This window comes from Pristiophorus japonicus, chromosome 11, assembly GCF_044704955.1.
Source record: "Pristiophorus japonicus isolate sPriJap1 chromosome 11, sPriJap1.hap1, whole genome shotgun sequence".
Classification (NCBI taxonomy): Eukaryota; Metazoa; Chordata; class Chondrichthyes; family Pristiophoridae; genus Pristiophorus; species Pristiophorus japonicus.
Genome location: NC_091987.1, coordinates 45,063,509 through 45,086,383, shown reverse-complemented (window position 1 = coordinate 45,086,383; position 22,875 = coordinate 45,063,509). Strand labels below are relative to the sequence as shown.

The following is a 22,875-nucleotide window of genomic DNA, read 5'->3' as shown; positions in this document are numbered from 1 at the left end:
CAGCACTGTTGTGCCAATATTCAAACCCATGCTTTGTTGCATATGGCTACCCACTGGGAGCACATGATCAATAAATTTATCCTAATATGTCACTTGTTCTTTAAATATTTTGTTTATGCTACAGGTATAAATGAAGGACATTAAACCTCCTATACAGTGAAGAATGTTAACCTTCTTTATGACATCACTGTGAAACTAATAATGACATAAAAAGTATTATCCCACAGATTATTCAATCCAGAGGAATCCAACAATGCACGAGAGCAAGAATCTTGCATGTTACTCATGAATATTATAAACAGTAACATGCCCATTGTATTTCATTCTAATTTTTAAAAATTCAACATTGTGTTGATTGTTGTGCTAGTATTCTGCAGATATGGAACAAACCTCGAAGTCAATTATCGCAATATCTTCTGCACGAATTGCCTAGAAACTTTGAAATCCAAGTGGTTTGAGCACTCCTATCAGTTTGGCCTAGTTTCAAACCCACATACAAGTAGTGAAAGCATAATCTTCTGATCATCTTTCACTCTTTTCCCAATAGTTAGACATTTACGAAGCTACGTTCACCCTCAAAACACCATGGGACATACCAGTGGTTCAGTGGATAAAAGCACAGCATGATATGATGTTGAGCCTGCCCTCCACGAAGTACATATCCCATAGCAGTGTGGCTTAGTAGGGGAACTCAAGAGAGAATTAAACCTGTCCCCCACCACTCTGCACTGTGCATGCATTGATGTTCTAATACATTACACCATCAAACTACCCTCCTGCAGAATATTTTAACAGGTTAGTGAAACACTGCATTTTAACATTGTTTTTTTTTTAAAAAGAAATCTTGTTATGTTTAATGCACCTAGCACAAACAGACTACAACTGATGAGACAGCATGTGAAAAAATTCTCAAGGCCCGCGGAGCACTTGCAAATTATCCATTATTCCATAATCCATCAATCCTTGTCACGCAAATTTTGTAAAAAAAATTTCTGGAATCATAATTAGGGCATGCGATTTTAGCTTAAAGGATGACAAATGTAACTGCTCTAGCCATCAGAATGCAAATGACATTAATTCATTTAACCCAATAAATCAGGTGCTCTGCACCATGAAAATAGAGTGAAAATATATATTTCCATAAATTTTCTTCTGCAGAACTTAATAGGAATCAATACATTTTAGAGAAATTTGCACTGATGTCAATCACAGAGTGACTATATATATAAAAAAAAATAGGTAGTTACATTGGCTGGAATTTTGTGAGGGATCTTTAGGCATGAATGGTGCCGAGTCCAGTGGAAAAGTTTTTTTTCCCACAGCAGATCAGGCCCCCTCTGTGAACCCGCCGCCACGCACCTTTCCCAATATTGGGTCCGTCAGTACTGAGCAGACCTGACACGCAGCCGCGAGGGAACCAAAATCAGGTAAATTAGTAGCTTGTTTAGAGCCACTTAAGAATGATTTTCAACTTAGATTTTACATTTGACAGCTCACCCATGGGATCCACGCTTGTCATGGGCCACAACTGCCAAGCTGAGGCGGGAGTTCAGTGGCCATTGAATTAGCTGTTGAATTGACAGGTTCAAATGTACAGTGGAAGCTCCCATCTTAGAGATATCTCTTCCCTCAAGCTCTTCCTCTCGACATTTCCACAATAGATTCACCATGCTGCAAGTTTTTACACTAGTCTCCATCCACTCTGACCGCATTACCTCTCTCACCATTGACAGATCGCTTCTGTCATCTCGACTTCACCTGCCATCTATTCCATCAGCATGGGTGCACATTATACACTCTCAATTTGGTCCTCAGAATCGCCCCACGATTATTCCCAACACCAGCAGCACCAGGCACACCAGCACCAACAACAGAACCAACCTTCTCTAAAATCACCTGATTCTGCAGAGGGCATCAGCACCTGACCACTTTGCTGCCCGGGAGGCCAGGATGGCCTCACCATGGCCAGATTTACTTCACTTGACACTGTACATCCCGGCTGTCACATGTTGCACTAGGTTGGCACCATCCCACACCAACACCATAAAGCATCCCTACAATGCACAAGCCATTCCTTTCATACTCAACCATTGCGGGGCGGGGCGGGGCGGGGGGGGGGGTGTGTGCAACGTTATGTCTCACCATTCACTACAACTCATTAAGCCACTTCCAAAGGTGCGCACAAATCTGTCCAAGAACGCAAAATGTTGAAAATAAAGGTTTCAATATTTGACACCACATTTGAAACTTTACATGAACATTGCATAAAATACCCAAGTGCCTACCCTTGTCTGTTGTTAATTGGTATGATTGCACTAGGATGAGGATAAGGGGTGGCTAGTGAAATGGGGATGTGATTATATAGATAAGAGGGGGACGGGTGGAGGTGCAAGGTAAGTTGGTGTGAGTAAGGATATTCATGAGTAGGGTAGGGAAGCCAGAGTGATGGGGATGTGATGAGAGGCACAGCAGGATGAGGTTGAGTGTGGCTTTGTACTAACATTTCATGATCTACTGAAATCACTGAAACGTTTGCGGCACTGCATCCAGGTTCTCCTGACCACATCCCTGCTTGTGCCCTCCTCTACAATGTGCAACCAGGCTGTGTTGATCTCCTGTGGAGGTCTCTTCCACCCATGGTAAGGGAAGAGGACCTCCCTGCATGCTGAGACTCCCTCCATAAGAATATGGAGAGTCAGGGAAGAGCCCGGGTGCAGCCCTGTGCCTTTGTGCAGTTATTGTCAGTGTTTGCAGCACCTCAATACTGGAGAACATTGACAGTACAAATGTTAAAATAAATTTGGCCATAGTTCTTTCAAGGAACCGTCTGATGACACTTCATCAAATGACATAACCTGACCCACTTCCTCTAACTGGGAAACATACTGGGAAGCCTTAACAAGCCCAATCAAGGGAAATTCATTTTACAGAGCGGGCTGGAGCCAGCAGCGGGGTCAGGACCCACCACCGATGCCGTCAATCACGGATCCACCGAGGCTAGTAAAATCCCGGCCATTGAAACTCACATTCCAAATTTTTGCAATCACTAATGGTGAATGGAAAAAGTACAGAAAACATTTCAATCCATATATATTATATAAATAAAAGTCTCGTGTCCAGCATATATCTTCAGATTTCAGGCTTTACACATTGTGGCGCTGGCCTTGCGCTTACAATAAACTTTTACACCACCAGATTCTTCCAAGCCACCAATGGTGACATATGACAAATTACTCAATCACCTGCCCACAGATGAATCAAAAGCCTTTGTTTAAGGAGTAACACATTCATTACTTCACCTGCAGTAAGGAAGCTGAAGCATGGCAGACCACAGAATATTCCCAGGTGCCAGGGTTCCCAAGAGTACCAAGGGATAGTAGATGGCAGTGTTCTTTTTCAAAAATATATTCATTCATAGGATGTGGGAGTCAATAGCAAGGCCAGCATTTATTGCCCATTCCTAATTACCTTTGAGAAGGTGTAAATGAGCAGCCTTCTTGAATCGCTGCAGTCTGTGTAGTGAAGGTACTGTCACAGTAATGTTAGGTAGCGAGTTCCAGGATTTTGACCCAGCAACGATGATATATTTCCAAATCAGGATGGTGTCTAAGTTGGAGCAGAATATAGAGGTGGTGGTGTTCCCATGTGCCTGTTGCTCTTCCAGGTGGTAGAGGTCGTGGGTTTGGGAGGTGCTGCCGAAGAAGCCTCGGCAAGTTGCTGTATTGCATCTTGTAGATGGTACATACTGCAGCTATGTTTTACTGGTGATGGAGGGAGTGATCATTTAAGGTGATGGATGGGGTGCCAATCAAGTGGGCTGCTTTGTCCCAGGGGATGGTATCGAGCTTCTTGAGTGTTGTTGAAGCTGCACTCATCCAGGCAAGTGGAAAGTATTCCATCATATTCCTGATTTGTGCCTTGCAGGTGGTGAAAAAGCTTTGGGGAGTCACGAGATGAGTCAGTTGCTGCAGAATGCTCAGTCTCTGACCTGCTCTTGTAGCCACAATATGTGTGTGCCTAGTCCAGTTTCTGGTCAGTGGTGACCCCAGGATGTTGATAATAGGGGATTCGACAATGGTAATGCCATTGAATGTCAAGGGGAGGTGGTTAGTCTCTCTTGTTGGAAATGGTCATTGCCTGGCTCTTATGTGGCAAGTAACATTTGTGCCACACATCAGCCCAAGCCTGGATGTTGTCCAGGTCTTGCTGCATGCGGTCATGGACTGCTTCATTATCTGAGGAATTACAAATGGAATTGAAGACAGTGCAACCATCAGCAAATATCCCCACTTCTGATCTTATGGAGAGTAGGTTATTGATGTAGCAGCTGCAGCATAGGCTAAGTTAAAAAGCAGAACCACAAAGTAATACAGGTAGAGCGTCCGAAATCCAGACACCTCGGGATCGGGCCGTTTCAGATTGCAGGTATTTCCGGATTTCGGAATGTCTTTCCGACGTACCAAATCCGGAAACGCCTGGGCCAAGATAAGGGGGTTGGTTTGGTGGCAGCAGTGGAACGGGGCAGGGGCGGAGCAGGAAGGATGGTTGGCGGTTTCAGATCGGGGTCAGCTGCCAGGAAAAACCAGCGTTGAAGGCCTGCAATAAAGGTAAGTTAAAGTTTTTATTGTTTAATTCTTTTTCAGTGATTTAGTAGGTAAGGGTTTTGTGAATTTTTTTTTTGGGGGAATGTTTTTCTCCCTACCTAGGTCCAACTCGCAGCGGTAATCGGTTTTAAAAAATATCTGGATTCCAGAACATTTTGCTGATTCCAGACGACCCCACCATGGATCGGCCCTGTGTCCAGATTCCGGAACATTCCAAATTTTGGAACTCCGGATTTCGGACGCTCAACTTGTAATCTCTGGAGCCACGAGCAAATTTACATAGGGTAAATAAGATCAGAGAGATGAACGCGTTGCTCAAAGTTTCCTTGAACAGTACATTGTGGAACCAACCAGGGAGCAGGCTATCTTGGATCTGGTACTGTGTAATGAGACAGGATTAATAAATGATCTCATAGTAAAGGATCCTCGAAGGCAGAGTGATCATAGCAAGGTAGAATTTCAAATTCAGTTTGAGGGTGATAAAGTTGGGTCTCAAACTAGTGTCCTGAACTTAAATAAAGGCAATTACAAAGGTATGGAGGCAGAGTTGGCTAAAGTGGACTGGGAAAATAGATTAAAGGATAAGATAGTAGATGAACAGTGGCAGACATTTAAGGAGATATTTCATAACTCTCAGCAAAGATATATTCCAGTGAGAAAGACTCTAAGAGAAGGATGAACCATCCGTGGCTAACTAAGGAAGTAAAGGATGATATCAAATTGAAAACAAAGGCATACAATGTTGCGAAGATTCGTGGTAGGCCAGAGGATTCGGAAATTATTAGGAATCAGCAGAGGATGACTAAAAAAAATGAATAAAGACAGAGAAGATAGTGTGAGGGACTGTGATGCTGCTCGACAGATTGGAGCCAACGTAGCTGTCTTACCATTTTCCTGCCACTGGGTGGTGTTTTCCAATTAGACAGACAGCCAGAAAGACAAGGAGAGAGGAGAGAAAGAGAGAGAGTGAAACCACATGGAGCTGCCTCCATTTTAGCTAGAACTATATTTAACTTTTGTTAACCAGAATCAAAATTTCTGTGTTTGTGAACCTTCTTAGAAGTACAGTTCTGTAAGTAACCTCTCCTTATCCAATAGTTTTTGAATTATCTTTGCTATACAGTAAGAGATAAGTAACCTCTTTATTGCTGCTTTGTAAATCGGTCCTGTTGTATTACAAGAATTCTAGATCTGTCTTTATTCTTTGCCAACAGTTTACACTACATTTATTAAAGGATTTGGATTCTGAAACTCTGACCTTTAGCCATATTTTTTGGTGTAGTGTTGAAGCTAGCTGGAGAATCAGAGTTATCGCTCGCCATACGCTACACTCTGACAGAACAGTACAGATAGATGATGAGAACAAACTAGCAAGAAATATAAAAACAGACAGTAAGAACTTCTACAGGTATGTAAAAAGAAAAAGAGAGTCACTAAAGTAAACGTTGGTCCCTTGGAGGATGAGACTGGGGAATTAATAATGGGAAACAGGGAAATGGCAGACTTTGAACAAATATTTTGTATCTTCATGGTAAAAGCATCCCAATCATGGATAATCAAGGGGCTATAGGGAGGGGGAAACGTAAAACAATCACTATCACTGGAGAAAAAGTACTAGGCAAACTGATGGGATTAAAGATGGACAAGTCACCTGGACCTGATAGCATGCATCCTAGGGTCTTAAAAGAAGTGGCTGCAGAGATAGTGGATGCATTGGTTGTAATCTACCAAAATTCCCTGAATACTGGAGAGATCCCAGCGGATTGGAAAACCGCAAATGTAATGTCCCTATTTAAGAAAGGAGGGAGACAGAAAGCAGGAAACTATAGACCAGTTAGCCTAACATTTGTCATTGGGAAAATGCTGGAGTCCATTATTAAGGAAGTAGTAGCAGGACATTTATAAAATCATAATGCAGAGTTACCATGGTTTTATGAAAGGGAAATAATGTTTGACAAATTTGCTGGAGTTCTTTGAGGATATAATAAGCAGGGTGGATAAAGGGGAACCAGTAGATGTAGTGTATTTGGATTTCCAGAAAGCATTTGATAAGGTGCCACATAAAAGGTTACTGCACAAGATAAAAGTTCACGGGGTTGGGGGTATTAGCATGGAGAGAGGATTGGCTAACTAACAGAAAACAGAGAGTCGGGATCAATGGGTCATTTTCAAGTTGGCAAACTAACTAGTGGGGTGCCGTAGGGATCGGTGTTGGGTCCTCAACTATTTACAATCTATATTAAATGACTTGGATGAAGGGACTGAGTGTAATGTAGCCAAATTTGCTGATGATACAAAGATAGGTGGGAAAGCAAATTGTGTGGAGGACGCAAAGAATCTGCAAAGGGATATAGATAGTGAGTGGGCAAAAAATTTGGCAGATGGAGTATAATGTGGGAAAATGTGAGGTTATCCACTTTGGTAGGAAAAATAAAAAAGCAAAATATTATTAAAGGGAGAGAGATTACAAAATGCTGTAATAAAAAAGGATCTGGGGGTCCTTGTACATGGAACACAAAGTTAGTATGCAGATACAGCAAGTAATTAGGAAGGCAAATGGAATGTTGGCCTTTACTGCAAGGGGGATGGAGTATAAAAGTAGGGAAGTTCTGCTACAACTGTACAGGGCATTGGTGAGACCACACCTGGAGTACTGCGTACAGTTTTGGTCTCCTTATTTAAGGAGGAATATACTTGCATTGGAGGCAGTTCAGAGAAGGTTCACTACGTTGATTCCTGAGATGAAAGGTTTGTCGTATGAAGAAAGGTTGAGCAGGTTGGGCCTATACTCATTGGAGTTTAGAAGAATGAGAGGTGACTAATTAAAAGGTATAAGATTATGAAGGGGCTTGACAGGGTGAATGCAGAGAGGATGTTTCTCCTCGTGAGGGAATCTAGAACTAGGGGACATAGTTTCAGAATAAGGGGTCGCCCATTTAAAACTATGAGGAGGAATTTCTTCTCTCAGAGGGCGTGAATCTGTGGAATTCTCTACCATGGAGATCTGCGAAGGCTGGGTCATTGAATATATTTAAGGTGGAGATAGACAGATTTTTGAACGATAAAGGGAGTCTAGGGTTATAGAGAGTGGGCAGGGAATAGGCCAAGATCAGAGCAGTCATGATCTTATTGAGTGGCGGAGCAGGCTTGAGGGGCCAAATGGCTTACTCCTACTCCTATTTCTTATGTGCTTATTAAGATGGTTGCGCCTGGGACACAGCCCTGAGGAACTCCTGCAGTGATTTTCCGGGGCTGAGATGACTGGCCTCCAACAACCATAACTGTACAGACTGCCAACACCTCCTGACAGGCAGAGTGCACTGCTGCTCTCTGAGGAAGATGCTCTGAAGTGCTGAACAGGGCACTCCTTGTCCTATTCATCTCCTACAGCATCATGCCCACTGTTATTTACCCACAGACCCCATTTTGTGCCTCCACATTGCGTTTCCTTTCAACTCATTTGCGCCAGGCACATTTTGCACCTCCCCAATCTTGGTAAAGGCTGACAAATATCTGAAATTCAATTGGAAGCTTTAGAAAGGCTGAAATAATATATGCCCTCCTAGGCAGTCTTTTTTGTACCTCCCTCATTAGCTGCTTACACACGACCAGCGTTGTGCTGGAAGCTTATTCTAAATATTCAGACCCAATAAAATTGGCACACTCACCTCAGTGCACAATGGGCTAGCTTGGGCTAGGCTGCCTAATTTTCCAAGAACAGATTTTGTTATAAATCACAAAATTGAGGCTTATATTAAAATGAAGATCAATACACACAAAGTACAAAAACCTTTTGCTTTATTTAAAAAATATCCAGTTCCAATGATGTGCCTGAAGCAGATTCTGAAGAAAATGAAAAGTAGCAGGAAATGTCCTTTCGTCTCTTATGGGAGCCATAAATTGATCGTCGGGGAGGTACAGCCAGTTATCTTAACTCGCATCATAATTGAACATGGTGCAAAAGAACATTTTATAGCGCCTTTCATGACCTCAGGACATCCAAAGGTGCTTCACAGCCACTTAAGGTCTTCTGAACTGTAGTCACTGTTGTAAAGAAGATTCCATTAAGTGGAGCTTGCATGCCCCATTAACTGGACGAGGTCTTCATTTGACTAATATATTATCATAGAAATTTACAGCACAGAAGGAAGTCATTCTGCCCATCGTGTCTGTGCTGGCTGAAAAAAGAGCTATCCAGCCTAATCCCACTTTTCATCTCTTGGTCCATAGCCCTGTAGGTTATGGCACTTCAAATGCATATCCAAGTATTTAAAAAATGTGATGGGGGTTTCTGCCTCTACGATTCTTTCAGGCAGTACATTCCAGACCCCCATCATCTGCAAGCTTCTTAATCACACCCCCTACATTGAGGTCTAAATCATTGATATATACCAGAAAAAGCAAAGGACCTAGTACTGAGCTCTTCAGAACCCCACTGGAAAAAGCCTTTCAGTCAAAAAAACACCTATGGACCATTACCCTTTGCTTCCTGCCACTGAGCCAATTTTAGACCTAACTTGCCACTTTCCCTTGGATCCCATGAGCTTTTACTTTTCTGTCCAGTCTGCCATGTGGAACTTTGTCAAAAGCATTGCTAAAATCCATGTAGATTACATCGATCGTTCTAGCATCATCGAGCCTCCTTGTTACCTCCTCAAAAAATTCAATCAAGTTATTCAGACTCGACCTTCCCTTAACAAATTCATGCTGACTGTTCTTGATTAATCCATGTGTTTATGACGATTAATACTGTCCCTTAGTATTTTTCCAATAATTTGCCCACCACCGAGGCTAGGCTGATTTGCCTGCAATTACTTGGTCTATACATTTCTCCCTTTTTAAACAATGGTACAACAGCAGCAGTCCTCCAACACCACACCTGTAGACAGAGAGGATTTGAAAATGATGGTCAGAGCCTCCATTATTTCTTCCCTTGCTTCTCTTAACAGCCTGGGATACATTTCATCCAGGCCTGACGATTTATCTACTTTCAAAAATGCTAAAACCCTTAATATTTCCTCTCTCACCATGTTTATTTCATCTAATATTTCACATTCCTCCTCCTTAACTACAATGTCTGCATCGTCCCTTTGTTTTGTCAAGACAGACACAAAGCATTCATTAAAAACCATACCCACGTCTTCCACACACAGGTTATCTTTTTGGTCTCTAATGGGCCCTAGTCTTTAGTTATCCTCTTGTGCTGAATATATTTATAAAACATCTTTGGGTAATCCTTGATTTTACTTGCCAATACTTTTTCAAGCTGCCTCTTTGCTCTCCTAATTTCCTTTTTAATTTCATCCCAGCATTTTCTATACTACTCTAGGCTTTCTGGAGTATTTAGCTCTTGGAATCGAACATAAGTTTCCCCTTTTCTCCTGATCCTACTCTGTATACTGCTCGACCTCCAGGGGGCTCTAGATTTGGGAGTCGCACCCTTCTTTATGGGAACATATTTGCTCTGAACCCTCTATCTTCTCCTTAAATGTCTCCCACTGCTCTGACACTGATTTACCTTCAAGTAGCTGTTTCTGGTCTACCTTTGCTAAATCACATCTCAACTGAGTAAAATTGGCCTTTCCCCAATTGAGAACATTCACTCCTGGTCTATCATTGTGGTTATCCCTATCGCTGTAAAGCTGTCGATGGCTGCGATGCTGCGGCCTCCCTTAAATGGGAGGGCCTAGCGCTGTGGCCGCCATCGTCATTTAATTGTCACCCAACTCTGGAGTCGGCCCAACAATGGCGGCAGCCTGGCACCCTCTCTTGGGTGCCAAAACGCTCCCTAATGGCCCAGTGGGCACCACGGAGCCAGCCCTAGGCTTCGCCCGGGAGTGCACGAGAGCAGCAGTACCTTTTATTTCAGGTAAAGAGCCCAATTCCAGGGGTCATGTCACCTCCTACTGCCTGGCAGTAAAAACTCGGATAAATCAAATTCTGCACCCCAAACCCAGCGCGGGGCAATTTCGCCCCCGAGTGTTTCCACTTGTGTGGAAGAGCAAAACTTGAGTCCATCAATATAAGATAGTCACCAAGAAATCAAATAGGAATTCAGAAGGAACTTCTTTACCCAGTGGTGAGACTGTGGAAATCACTACCATAGGGAGTGGTTGAAGCGAAAAGTTTAGATGCATTTAAGGGGGTCTAGATCAGCATATGAGGGAGAAGGGAATAGAGAGTTATGCTGATAGTTAGTTGAGGAAAGAGGGGAGGAAGCTCGAGTGAAGCCTCCTTTAAGGAAGGAAATCAGCTGTCCTTACCTAGTCTGGTCTACATGTGACTCCAGACCCACAGGAATGTGGTTGACTCACAACTGCCCTCTGAAATGGCCTAGCTATCCACTCAGTTGTACAAAGAAGTATACTTCCCTCCCTAATAGCTCTGTGGGAGGACCTTCACCACATGGACTGCAGCCGTTCAAGAAGGGGGCTCATCACCTCCTTCTCAAGGGCATATTAGGGATGGGCAATAAATGCTGGCCTTGCCAGCGACACCCACATCCTGCCAGATCTAGTGAAGGATGGCTCAGCCAGTTGTGCACAAGACACACTCAATTCTGTGCGCCTTGGACTTAGAGAAAAAGATAGGGGCCACTCTAGAGGAAACAACTGGGATAGGAGATGGTGAATCTTTTTCTGCAGATCTGGGCATCAAAGATGGAAGCAAGGGAGCAGTTGAACAAATTGATAGCTACGGAGGTGTTGTAGCTCTGCAGGTCCGGCTATAAGAGAGCTGGAGCGGCATACCACTTCAACCTCCAGTGCGAATTGCTCCAAGGATTTTGAGATGGGCGACTGGATGACATCATCAAAATTCTGGTCGGCGTTTTTGGAGCATGGGTAGGAATATCAGCAGGTACAGAGGAGTGGGAAGGCCAGGGCGGATGAGCAGCCAGTACTTGTGGCGAGATGCAGTGAATGTTTATGGCGGAGGAGCAGCGGGAGATTGTGGCGAAGATGCGACAGATGAGGGTACGGGGCCCAGAAGAGCCGAGGGCCAGCCCACACTGCGATATGTGTGCGCTAGATTCGTGCAGCAGAGCAGGTCTCCAGTCGTCTTGGTTAATCCTTGCCACTGGACCAAGGCCTAGCTCTGTCAAGTCCGTGTGCTGGCTGGTGTGCAACGGTCACCACACGTTAAAAAAATTCACGCACAGGCATCTTTCCACCCCCTCAATTGGAATTCAGGACTGGAACATCACGTCCTTCATCGAAACACCTGTGAACTCATGGAAGCAAGTCATCCTTGTTCGAGGGACCGCCTATGATGATGATGATGTAGGAAACACGGCAGCAACTTGCACACAGCAAGATATCCCACAAGCAGCAATGACCAGATAATCTGTTTTGGTGATAATGGTTGAGGAATAAATATTGACCAGGACACCCCTGGAGAACTCCCACTGCTTTTCTTCGAAATAGTGCCACGGGATCTTTTAAGTCTAGCTGAGAGGGCCTCAGTTTAACGGCCACCTAAAAGATGGTACCTCCGACAGTGCAATACTCTATCAGTACTGCACTGGAGTGTTGGCTTAGATTTAGTGTTCAAGTCTCTGGGGTGGGATTTGAACGCAAGACCTTCTGACTCAGAGGCAAGAGTGTTACCAACTGAGCAATGGCGGACACCCAATAAATGCTTCTGCAGTTCTCAAAGGGTTTCGTAACTGCTACCCTCTGTCCAAAGCCCATTAAGTACTGACAGAATGCTGCATTATAAGAGGTGTCATCTTTTGGATGAAACATTAAACTGAGGCCCCATCTGCTGTTCAGTGGGATGTAAAAAATACAACTGAACTGTTCAAAGAGCAGGATGTTCTCCTAGTGTCGTGGCCAACATTTATTCCTCAATCATCATCATCATAGGCAGTCCCTCAGAATCGAGGAAGACTTGCTTCCACTCCCAAAGTGAGTTCTTTGATGACTGAACAGTCCGATATGAGAGCCACAGACCCTGTTACAGGTGGGACAGACATTTGTCGAGGGAAGGGATCGGTGGGGCTGGTTTGCCGCGCGCTCCTTCCGCTGCCTGCGCTTGACCTCTTCATGCTCTTTGCGTTGAGACTCGAAGAGCTCAACGCCCTCCCGGATGGACTTTCTCCATCTCGGGCGGTCTGCGGCCAGGGTCTCCCAGGTGCCAGTGGTGATGTCGCACTTTACCAGCGAGGCTTTGAGAGTGTCCTTATAACGTTTCCGCTGTCCTCCTTTGGCTCATTTACACCGATAAACAGATTAACTGGTCATTATCTCATTGCTATGTCTGAGACCTGACTTTGCTTAAATTAGCTGCCATGTTAGTTTCATAACAGCAATGACTGTGCCTCAAACGTAATCCATTAGCTGTGAAATGTTTTAGGATGTACTAATGATACGAAAAGTACTGTGTTAATGCAAATTCTATCTTTCTTAATACCCTAAAGTACTAACCGGATCTCATTGGGAATCTCTTCCTCTTCATACTTGTTTTTGCTCCTCCAGTAGAACAGAATGATGACAATAGAAAAGATGCAGAGCAGAAGTGCGAGGATCCCTGTCACCACAGCTCCAACTATGATTCCAACATTCTGGAGTTGTGCTGTTGAAGCAAGAGAAAACTCAGAATTTTAACTTCTTTTTCCTTTCTGCAATCAATGTTTTGTAAAAAAAAACCCTTATGTATGTTAACAGAGCTTCCACCGCACCGTCGGCAGAGTTACAGCAGCAGAGCGCGAACAGCTTCTGAGGAAATTCCAGGCACCTGTAATTTGTGTTAAATCTTAAAACTCTGTGGCATCGCAAATCATTTTTCTGCTCTTTGGTCCCGTAAGTCTTCCTAAAAATGTACGGACAATTTGAGTGGACAGGTTTTTGCACCATGTTTATAGAATCGCTGGGTATAGTTGATCTAGAATTATTCCATCTGAATTGCTTTCTGAAACCAACCGTAGTTTGCTAGAAACCACTTCACAGAAAGTTAAAGCCACTTCCATAATTTGAAAATTGAACTGAGAATTGTGGCAGTTCACACATGACAGTATAAACTGGGCAGTGTCAGCCATGCTCAGTGGTAGAACTCTCGCCTCTGAGACAGGAGGTTGTGGGTTTAAGTCCCAGAACCTTGAGTACATCATCTCGGCCAGCTGGCACTTCAGTGCAATACTGAGGGAGTGCTGCACTGCTGGAAGATACACTGAGACAGCTGCCTTATCAGATCCCACGGCATTATTCAAAGAACAACAGGGGAGTCTCCCAGTGTCCTGGCCACCGTTTATCCCTCAACAAAGACCTAAACAGATTATCCGATCATTTATCCAATTACTGTTTGTGGGGCCTTGCAGTGTGCAACTCAGCTGCCGCATTTCTTAGATTACAAAAGTGACTATACTTTGAATGTGCTTCATTTGTTGCAAGGCACTTTGAGACATCCTGAGGTCATGAAAGGCGCTTTATAAATGCAATCTTGTTTTCACTATTCAGCTAGGGCCTGTTCCTTCTTTGAATCACACCATGGTTGCCCATAGATTTTCAGGATTTGGCTTTTCCCCCTGTCTAATTGTCAGACTGCTCGTCCGACATCCAGTACTGGATGAGCATAAATTTACTTCAATTAAATATTGGGAAGACAAAAGCCATCGACTTCGGTCCCCACCACAAACTCTGGTCTCTCGCCACCGACCATCCCTCACCCCGGGAAGTCTCTGAGGCTGAACCAGACCGTTCGCAACCTTGGTGTCATATTTGACCCCGAGATGAGCTTCTGACCACATATCCACGCCATCACCAAGACTGCCTACTTCCACCTCCGGAACATCGCCAGTCTCCACCCCTGTCTCAGCTCATCTGCTGCTGAAACCCTCATCCATGCCTTTGTTACCTCGAGACTTGACTATTCCAATGCACTCCTGGCCGACATCCCATGTTCTACCCTCCATAAACTTGAGGTCATCCAAAACTCTGCTGCCCGTGTCCTAATTTGTACCAAGTTTTGTTCACCTATCACCATGTGCTCGCTGACTTACAATAGCTCCCAGTTAAGCAACGCCTCGATTTTAAAATTCTCATCCTGCTTTTCAAATCTCTCCATGGCCTCGCCTCTTTCTATCTCTGTAATCTCCTTTAGCCCCAAAACCCTCCCAAATATCTGTGCTCCTCTAATTCTGGCCATTTCACCATCCCCAATTTGAATCGCTCAACTACTGGTGGTGGGACCTTCAGCTGTCAAGGCTCTAAGCTCTGGAATTCCCTCCTTAAACCTCTATTTCCTTCTTTAAGATGCTCCCTAAAACCTACCTCTTTGACCAATTCTGCTCTAATATCCCCTTCTGTGGCTCGGTGTCAAACTTGTTTTTTTATCAACACTCCTGTGAAGTGCCTTGGGAAGTTTTACTACGTTCATAGAATGGTTACAGCGCCGAAGGAGGCCATTCAGCCCATCGAGCCCATGCTAGCTCTCTGCAAAAGCACTTCAGCTAGTCCCACTGCCCTGCCCTATCCCTGTAGCCCTGATTTTTTTTTTCCTTCAGGTATTTATTCAATTTCCTTTTGAAAGCCATAGTTGAATCTGCCTCCACCACCCTCTCCGGCAGTGCATTCCAGACCACTTGCTGCATAAAATAGTTTTCCTCATATTGCCTTTGGTTCTTTTGCCAATCACCTTAAATCTGTGTCCTCTGGTTCTCAACCCTTCTGCCAATGGGAACAGTTTCTCTCTACTCTGTCTAGACCCATGATTCTGAACACCTCTATCAAATCTCCTCTATACCTTCTCTGCTAACCCCAGCTTCTACAGTCTATTCATGTAACTGAAGTCCCTCATCACTGGAACCATTCTCAGCAATCTTTTCTGCATCCTCTCTAAGGGCTTCCCATCCTTCCGAACGAACGGTGACCAGAATTGGACACACTACTCCAGTTGAGGCCGAATCAGTGTTTTATAAAGGTTCATCATAACTTCCTTGTTTTTGTACTCTATGCCTCTATTTATGAAGCCCAAGTTCCAGTATGCTTTTTAACCACTTTTTCAACCTGCCCTGCCACCTCCAATGATTTGTGCACATATATCCCCAGGTCTCTCTGTTCCTGCATCCCCTTTAGAATGTTACTTTTTAGTTTATATTATATCATCTCGTTCTTCCTACCAAAATGTATCACTTTGCACTTTTCTGCATTAAATTTCATCTGCCATTCCACCAGTCTGTCTATGGCCTCTTGAAGTCCATTACTATCCTTCTCACTGTTCACTATACTTTCAAGTTTTGTGTCATCTGCACATTTTGAAATTGTGCCCTGTACACCAAGTCCAGTCATTTATATATATCAAGAAAAGCAGTGGTCCTCGAAACGACCCCTAACTGTATACCTTCCTCTAGTCCAAAAAACAACCATTCACCATTACTCTCTGTTTTCTGTCACTTAGCCAATTTTGTATCCATGCTGCCACTGTCCTTTTTATTCCATGGGCTTCAACTTTGCTGGCAAGCCTATTGCTTCACACTTTATCAAATGCCTTCTGGAAATCCATGTACACCACATCAAACACATTGCCCTTATCAACCCTCTGTTATCTCATCAAAAAACTCAATCAAGTTAGTTAAATACGATTTGCCTTTAGCAAATCCATGCTTGCTTTCCTTAATTAATCCACATTTGTCCAACTGACAGTTAATTTTGTCCCAGATTATCGTTTCTAAAAGCTTCCGAGATTAAACTGACTGGCCTGTAATTGGGTTTATCTTTATACCCTTTTTTGAACAAGGGAGTAACATTTGTAATTCTCCAGTCCTCGGGCACCACCCCCATATCTAAGGATAAACATTAAAGATGCTATATAAATACAAGCTGTTGTTATTGTAGTCAAAAATGCATCCGGAAAGTCTTGGTGCCTTCTAGTAGTTTCAGAATATTCCCTCTTAATATTTCACAATATTTTTATAATCTTTAATGTGTAAAATCTGCAAAACATCCGTCTGGGATGGATGACTGATAAATGTCTGAGATTATAGTTTGCTGCAGAAACCTTATTGGAATCCTCTCCCCCTCTCCTCACTATATTAGCATGACATTTCCATTTCTCACATTAGCCAGCCTCATAATGTCTCTGTGAGATTGCCTCATTAGTGTCAATTAGCGCCAAAGTATTGGGAGGGCTGTGCTGTGGACCTGCATCCCCAGAGAACTGGGTTGTGATTGCCTGAACTAATTTCACTTAGGACCATTAACAACCATGAAAGAGAGGTGACTTTCATCCCAGCAATCTGGCTTGGATTGTCATATGACACCACGCAGTCCCTTCACTAATAATTTTTAAAGATCAGCTTGGATGACAAGCAGACAATGAATAACAAATAGGAGAGACATACAACACAGGATTTTTAAATGGTAAATTTCATAAATACTTTTTGACGTGTTCCCATGTGTGTTGTTTACATAGTAATGTTACCAGCATCTAATAGTTCAGATCTTTTTCCATCTTGGTAGAAACACACGCTAATTATGACACCATATATGTATAATATTAATCTTTAAGCTTTTGAGCATTTTCACAATAGCATCTATTTTTCCACTCATTCTGCTTGTTTTCATCTGAGCTTATCTCAAATGTGTAGCGATTAAAAAGTTTTAGATGAAGGAGGTTGCATATTTAAAAACATTTAATTGAATTCAAAAGATTTATTAGCAAGTCAAAAACTGCAACTAATGCCCCCACTGATAGATTAAAACTTGTCAGAAAAGCCAGGAAGATCCTGAATTCAATCCCAAATTTATGCTCACTTCATTGATTTCAGCCAGGGAAGCAACAGGTGTGCGACAATAGTCCCAAGGTAAGGGAGGTATAAAAATAAAATCGGCCAGCATTCCTATTCCTGGTCACTATCCAATGAATTGTCCTAATGAATACATGCATATGATCACTGGGTGAGAACAGGATGTGCTCAACTGCAATACATCCCAAGATCAAAGAACATGTCAAAACTCACTGTCTAGGTGCATACATAAACAATGGCCACTAAGGCTTGTCACTAGAGGATAGTCTGTGCCTTCAGCAGAGGAGGTGAGAAAATTGGAGAATTGCAAATAATGGGAAGCCAGTTTATGATTACAAGAAAAATAAAATAAACCTCGTGTTTCTATAAACCCATTGTAAAAGTGTACTTAAATCTCCACCCAGAAAAATATATGAAAAGTGTCAGCTTGGCTCAGTTGGCAGCACTCTTTCCTTAGATTCATAAGGTTACGGACTCAGACGCCACATCAGGACTTGATCACATAGTTTAAGATGACACTTCAATGCAATGCTGTATTGTCGGAGCAAATGAACCATTAAACTGAGGTTCTGTCTACCTGCTCAGATGGATGTTAAAGCTGTAATGAGAGAAGATGATAAGATTGGTATTACAGAATTATGAGTTCAAATGTGGCAAGAGCCTCTTTCATCTGATATATAATGTACCGATTTTCACACTAAATAACCCCCCAAAATATTACTGTATAATAGCGTAGGTTATTGTTAAAGATAATTGTTTGTAAAATTATTTGTTAAATTCATAAGATGGATATTTTTGTAATCAATATGCCACCTTTAATGTTTGTTTGATGGCCCTAACTCTTTGCATAATCTATATTGACGGTGAATCGTTTCAATGGCTGGGTGGTTAATGTCTACAAATGCTGCAGAGTTCAAAATGCCAGTTGCTATTATTGCATGGAATATATTGAAAACCTTACACAGGTCAAACTGAATTCTGCACTTGTAGGTAGAGAAAAAAAGCACTAAGTGATATTTTCTGCAAAAAGACAATGCTGACAGTGTACTCACGTGCAATAACCTGCAGATCAATGGCACAAGTATTGGATCCAATTGCATTAGAAACTGTACACTGGTACAAACCATTGGTAGCAGTGCTGATATTCCGGAGAATCAATGTTCCCTGCATCTGATCTGGAATGATATATTGAACATTTATGGGATGCACAATAATTTGCTCATTTATAAAGACCATTTTTGAAGAGTTCTAAATTGTATCATCTCACCCACATGACAGTCCTGACATTGCCCCAGCTTTTTACTGAAGGCCACATTCCCACTTGAAGATGACTACAGTTCAAAGGATAAACATGTAAAGGTAAAGCCCAATGCCCCCCACCACAGGCCACCTGGGTTACTATTTAACAAAAATAAAATACTGGAAATTTAAAACAAAAAGCAAGAAATGCTGAAAGTAAACAGCAGCTCCAACTTTATCTGTAAAGAGAAAAGACCGGGTCACATTTCAGATGGACACAGTGTGACCGGGTATTTCCTTGGTGCTGCTCCCATTCCACCGCCATAACTTCACCAGAAGTGTGGCGGAAACTGTTACGAGGCCCACACTTCCAAATGGTCCAACTCATCAATGCAAATGAGGTGGGAGGGAATGTTCCCCATTTTCTCCTGCAGTAAAGCCGATAGCTCACCATGATGCATGATGAACCCTCCTCAGACCAGAGGAGCCCAAAAGATAACTTGAACATTTCTTACTAATTACCTGCGGATCTGATGACATCATTGACGACTCACTTCCAGAGCCCATATTTAAAGCAGCCTTGCACTAATTTGCAGGGCTGTGAAAGGCCACAGTACAGCTGAAACTTTTGAAACATGGATAGCCAATGGCAGAGGGCTGCACCACGGTTCTCAGATTCTTCGTTGCATACTCTTGTGGAGGCTGTTAGAACAGGCAGGAAGGTCCTCTTCCCTGATGACAGGCAAAGGAGACCTCCACAAGCAATAAAAAGAGCTTGGTTGGATATTGCTGAGAGTCTGGTGTGCCATAGAGTAACGTTGTCACTTGCTGTCTCACAATTCACAAGTGAGCAAGAGCAGATGGTGTTGACAGGGACAGTAGTGGAGACTCTTCAGGGGAGGGGGCAGGAGGCACCAAGCTCTGCTGAGTTTCATGCAGACGCTGGGGCCTCAGGGGCCATCAAAAAAAAAGAGGGTGATCTCGGAGGGGCAGCGACAATTGCATGAGGCTCTGGCATCTTTTGCAACCGCAATGTCTGCAAATGTACAGAGAATGGAGGAGTCCATCTTCAACATGAGCACCACCGTGTCGCAGGCAATGGCGACAATGTGTTCTTCCATGGAAAGAATGGCCACCTGCATGGAGCAGCAAATGTTCCACTCACATGAGCACATGCTAGCTGTGGACAACAGATAGCAGGCACTCACAGAACTCCTCTCAAGGAGGGATGTAAATGTTGATTTGGGCCTTCATCACCTCACTGATGTGCAGCAAGGTGCTCTCCAGCTCCTTGCTAGCAGGTAAGTGCGGGTGACCCAGAAGAAGGATGATGGTGAGAGGGGACATGGAAGTGGGTGCTCCTCTCAAAGTGCCCCCACTTCTCCCCTGTTGTCTCCCCCTTCGTCAGAGCCCCAGATGGCTGAGTCTGCCCCAGCACAGTTGCAGGAGGAGCAGCCTTTGTCGGAGCCATCACAGGCTCCAAAATCCAGAGGACTTCTGCCAAAAGTGTCTACACAATCGCAGCAGGTAAGTGAGCAGCCTGCAGCTACCTCTGCTGAAGGCAAATCGTATAAGCACTTGCAAAAGAAAAATGACACGAAAATAGATGCACAAGGTTATGCACATGGGTGCATCAAAAAATATTAGTGCTAGGTTTCAGTTGTTTCGATAACACACACAAAATGTTTTTCTTTGCACTAATTTCGGGTCTTATCCATTTTTGCCTCAAACCTGGTGATGTTATTCAACCTCGAGCATTGGGACGTTGGGTGAGAGCAATGAATTGATCATTGTAGGGTTGCTTTATGATGTTGTTGGTCAGGGGAGTGGAAACTTAGTACAGCATGTGTCATGTATCTTACATTATATATAACTGTATCCTAACATGCTATACATGACTGTAATAAGATATGACCTGTAACCACCAGCATACCTTACCACCAGGGGTGCACTTGCAAGAGACAGGTATATAAGCACAGGTCTCAGGCAAGTGCAGCATTCCAGAGCTGTGAAATAAAGGTGCAGGTCCAGAGTGACCTTGACTTCACTACATGCCTCGTGTAAATCTGTACTGTGGAGACAGGACTTTACAGTGGCGACGAGCTACGGGATTACAGAATCCACAGAATGGCGAACAACAGATCAGATGAAAAGTACAATGTGGGAGACAATTGGGAGGACTTTATAGAAAGGCTCCAGCAAAGCTTTGTAACCAAAGACTGGTTAGGCGACGATAAGGCAGACAAGAGAAGAGCCCATCTCTTGACCAGCTGTGGCTCGAAAACATACGCTTTAATGAAGGATCTGTTGGCACTCGAGAAACCAGCAAGCAAGTTGTTTGAAGAATTGAGCACACTAGTAAGAGACCACCTGAAGCCAGCGAGCAGCCTACACATGGCCAGACACAGGCTCTACAACTACAGACGCTGTATGGGCCAGAGCAGACTCGACTTCAGGGCGGAACTTCGGAGGTTGGCTAGTTTATGTGAGTTCTCCGATGAACTGAGGAGAGAAATGCTGAGAGACTTTTTCATTGAAGGAATAGGCCACGCAGGCATATTCCAAAAGCTCATAGAGACCAAGAACCTGATCTTAGAGGCAGCAGCATTGGTTGCACAGACATTCTTGGTAGGGGAAGAAGAAACGAGGTTGATTTACAATGCAGGTACGACAACTAACGAAATATCGGAAGTAGTAGTTCACAGCACTAAACAAGCTGCTACCCCCACACACAGACAAAACCGGGAGAACAGGCTCTCGACAGCAGGCAGAAGCCATCAAGAGCCACAGGAACGGCCGTTCACACCTCATCAACCCACAATGCGAGCAATCAACTACAAACTGAGAGAAGCTCAAGAGAGATCAGCCAGACGCAGCTCATTCTTTGGGTACTCTTTGAACAATGGAACAGGTCTGTGCTGGAGGTGTGGGGGTGGGCACTCAAGGGGATGTCGATTTCAGCAGGCTGTTTGCAGAAATTGTGACTATACAGGGCATTTGGCCTGCATGTGTAAAAAAATGGCAGCTTGGCTGGTATACGAATCGGATGGATCGGAAAGCGGACCAGAAGATGGTGGGGACAGTACCCGGGACACCGATGTACAGCGGGTCAACACGATCAATGGCCGCTGCTCCTACAACAGGACACCTCCTATAATGATGAGGGTCCTACTCAACGGGATATCTGTCAACATGGAGCTGGATACGGGAGCGAGTCAATCTCTCATGGGCGCTCAACAATTTGAACAACTGTGGCCGCATAAAAGAGACAGACCAAAACTCAAGGGTCGACACCAAACTAAGGACCTATACCAAAGAAATCGTACCAGTCCTCGGCAGCGCCATGCTCTCGGTCACACACAAAGGGACAGTGAACCGACTTCCCCTGTGGATTGTCCCCGGAGACCCCCCCAGCACTGCTGGGGAGAAGCTGGCTGGCAAAACTAAACTGGAAATGGGATGATGTCGATGCCATGTCATTAGAGGAACGGACCTCCTGCTCAACAGTTATAAAGCGATTTGAACATCTCTTTCAGCCAGGTGTGGGCACTTTCAAAGGGGCCAAAGTCAAAATCTACATCACACAGGATGCTAGACCAGTCCATCACAAGGCCAGAGCTGTACCCTATGTGATGAGGGAAAAGATTGAACATGAACTAGACAGGCTTCTGCAGGAAGGCATTATATCACCTGTGGAATTTAGCGACTGGGCAAGTCCCATCGTCCCAGTCATGAAGCCTGATGGATCCGTACGAATCTGTGGGGACTACAAATCTACCATAAACAGAGTCTCCCTACAGGACCAGTACCCACTGCTCAGAGCGGAGGACTTATTTGCCACACTGGCTGGAGGTAAACTTTTCTCAAAATTAGACCTCACATCTGCGTATATGACGCAAGAATTGACCAAGGAATCCAAGCTACTCACCACCATCAACACACATCGCGGTCTTTTCATGTACAATCGATGCCCATTCAGCATCAGGTCGGCAGCTGCCATATTCCAGCGCAACATGGAGAGTCTGCTCAAGTCCATCCCGGGGACGGTTGTATTTCAAGACAACATACTTATCATGGGCAGGGACACCGACTCCCATCTCCGTAATTTGGAGGAAGTACTAAAGCGGTTGGATCGGGTAGGCCTACGAGTCAAGAAATCCAAGTGCCTGTTTCTCGCACCCGAGGTTGAATTTTTGGGCAGAAGGATTGCCGCTGATGGAATCCACCCAACAGAGTCCAAAACAGAAGCAATTCGCCTGGCACCCAGGCCCCGGAATGTCTCAGAACTGC

At 44.0% G+C, this 22,875-nt stretch overlaps 1 protein-coding gene across 4 annotated transcripts in view; it reads right to left on the bottom strand.

Moving 5' to 3' along the window:
* igsf11 (immunoglobulin superfamily member 11) overlaps window positions 1–22,875 on the bottom strand; it is a 344,662-nt gene that overhangs the window by 2,544 nt on the left and 319,243 nt on the right. For 2 of the 4 annotated variants that reach the window (XM_070893379.1, XM_070893381.1), the window contains 2 exons: window positions 18,399–18,521; window positions 13,031–13,178 (listed from right to left, as the gene is read on the bottom strand). In XM_070893379.1, coding sequence (XP_070749480.1) covers window positions 13,031–13,178; window positions 18,399–18,521 — 271 coding nt within the window. Of the gene's footprint in view, window positions 1–8,404; window positions 8,649–9,223; window positions 9,484–13,030; window positions 13,179–18,398; window positions 18,522–22,875 lie in introns of those variants that run through there. The other 2 variants (XM_070893383.1, XM_070893382.1) reach the window with 2 other exon arrangements.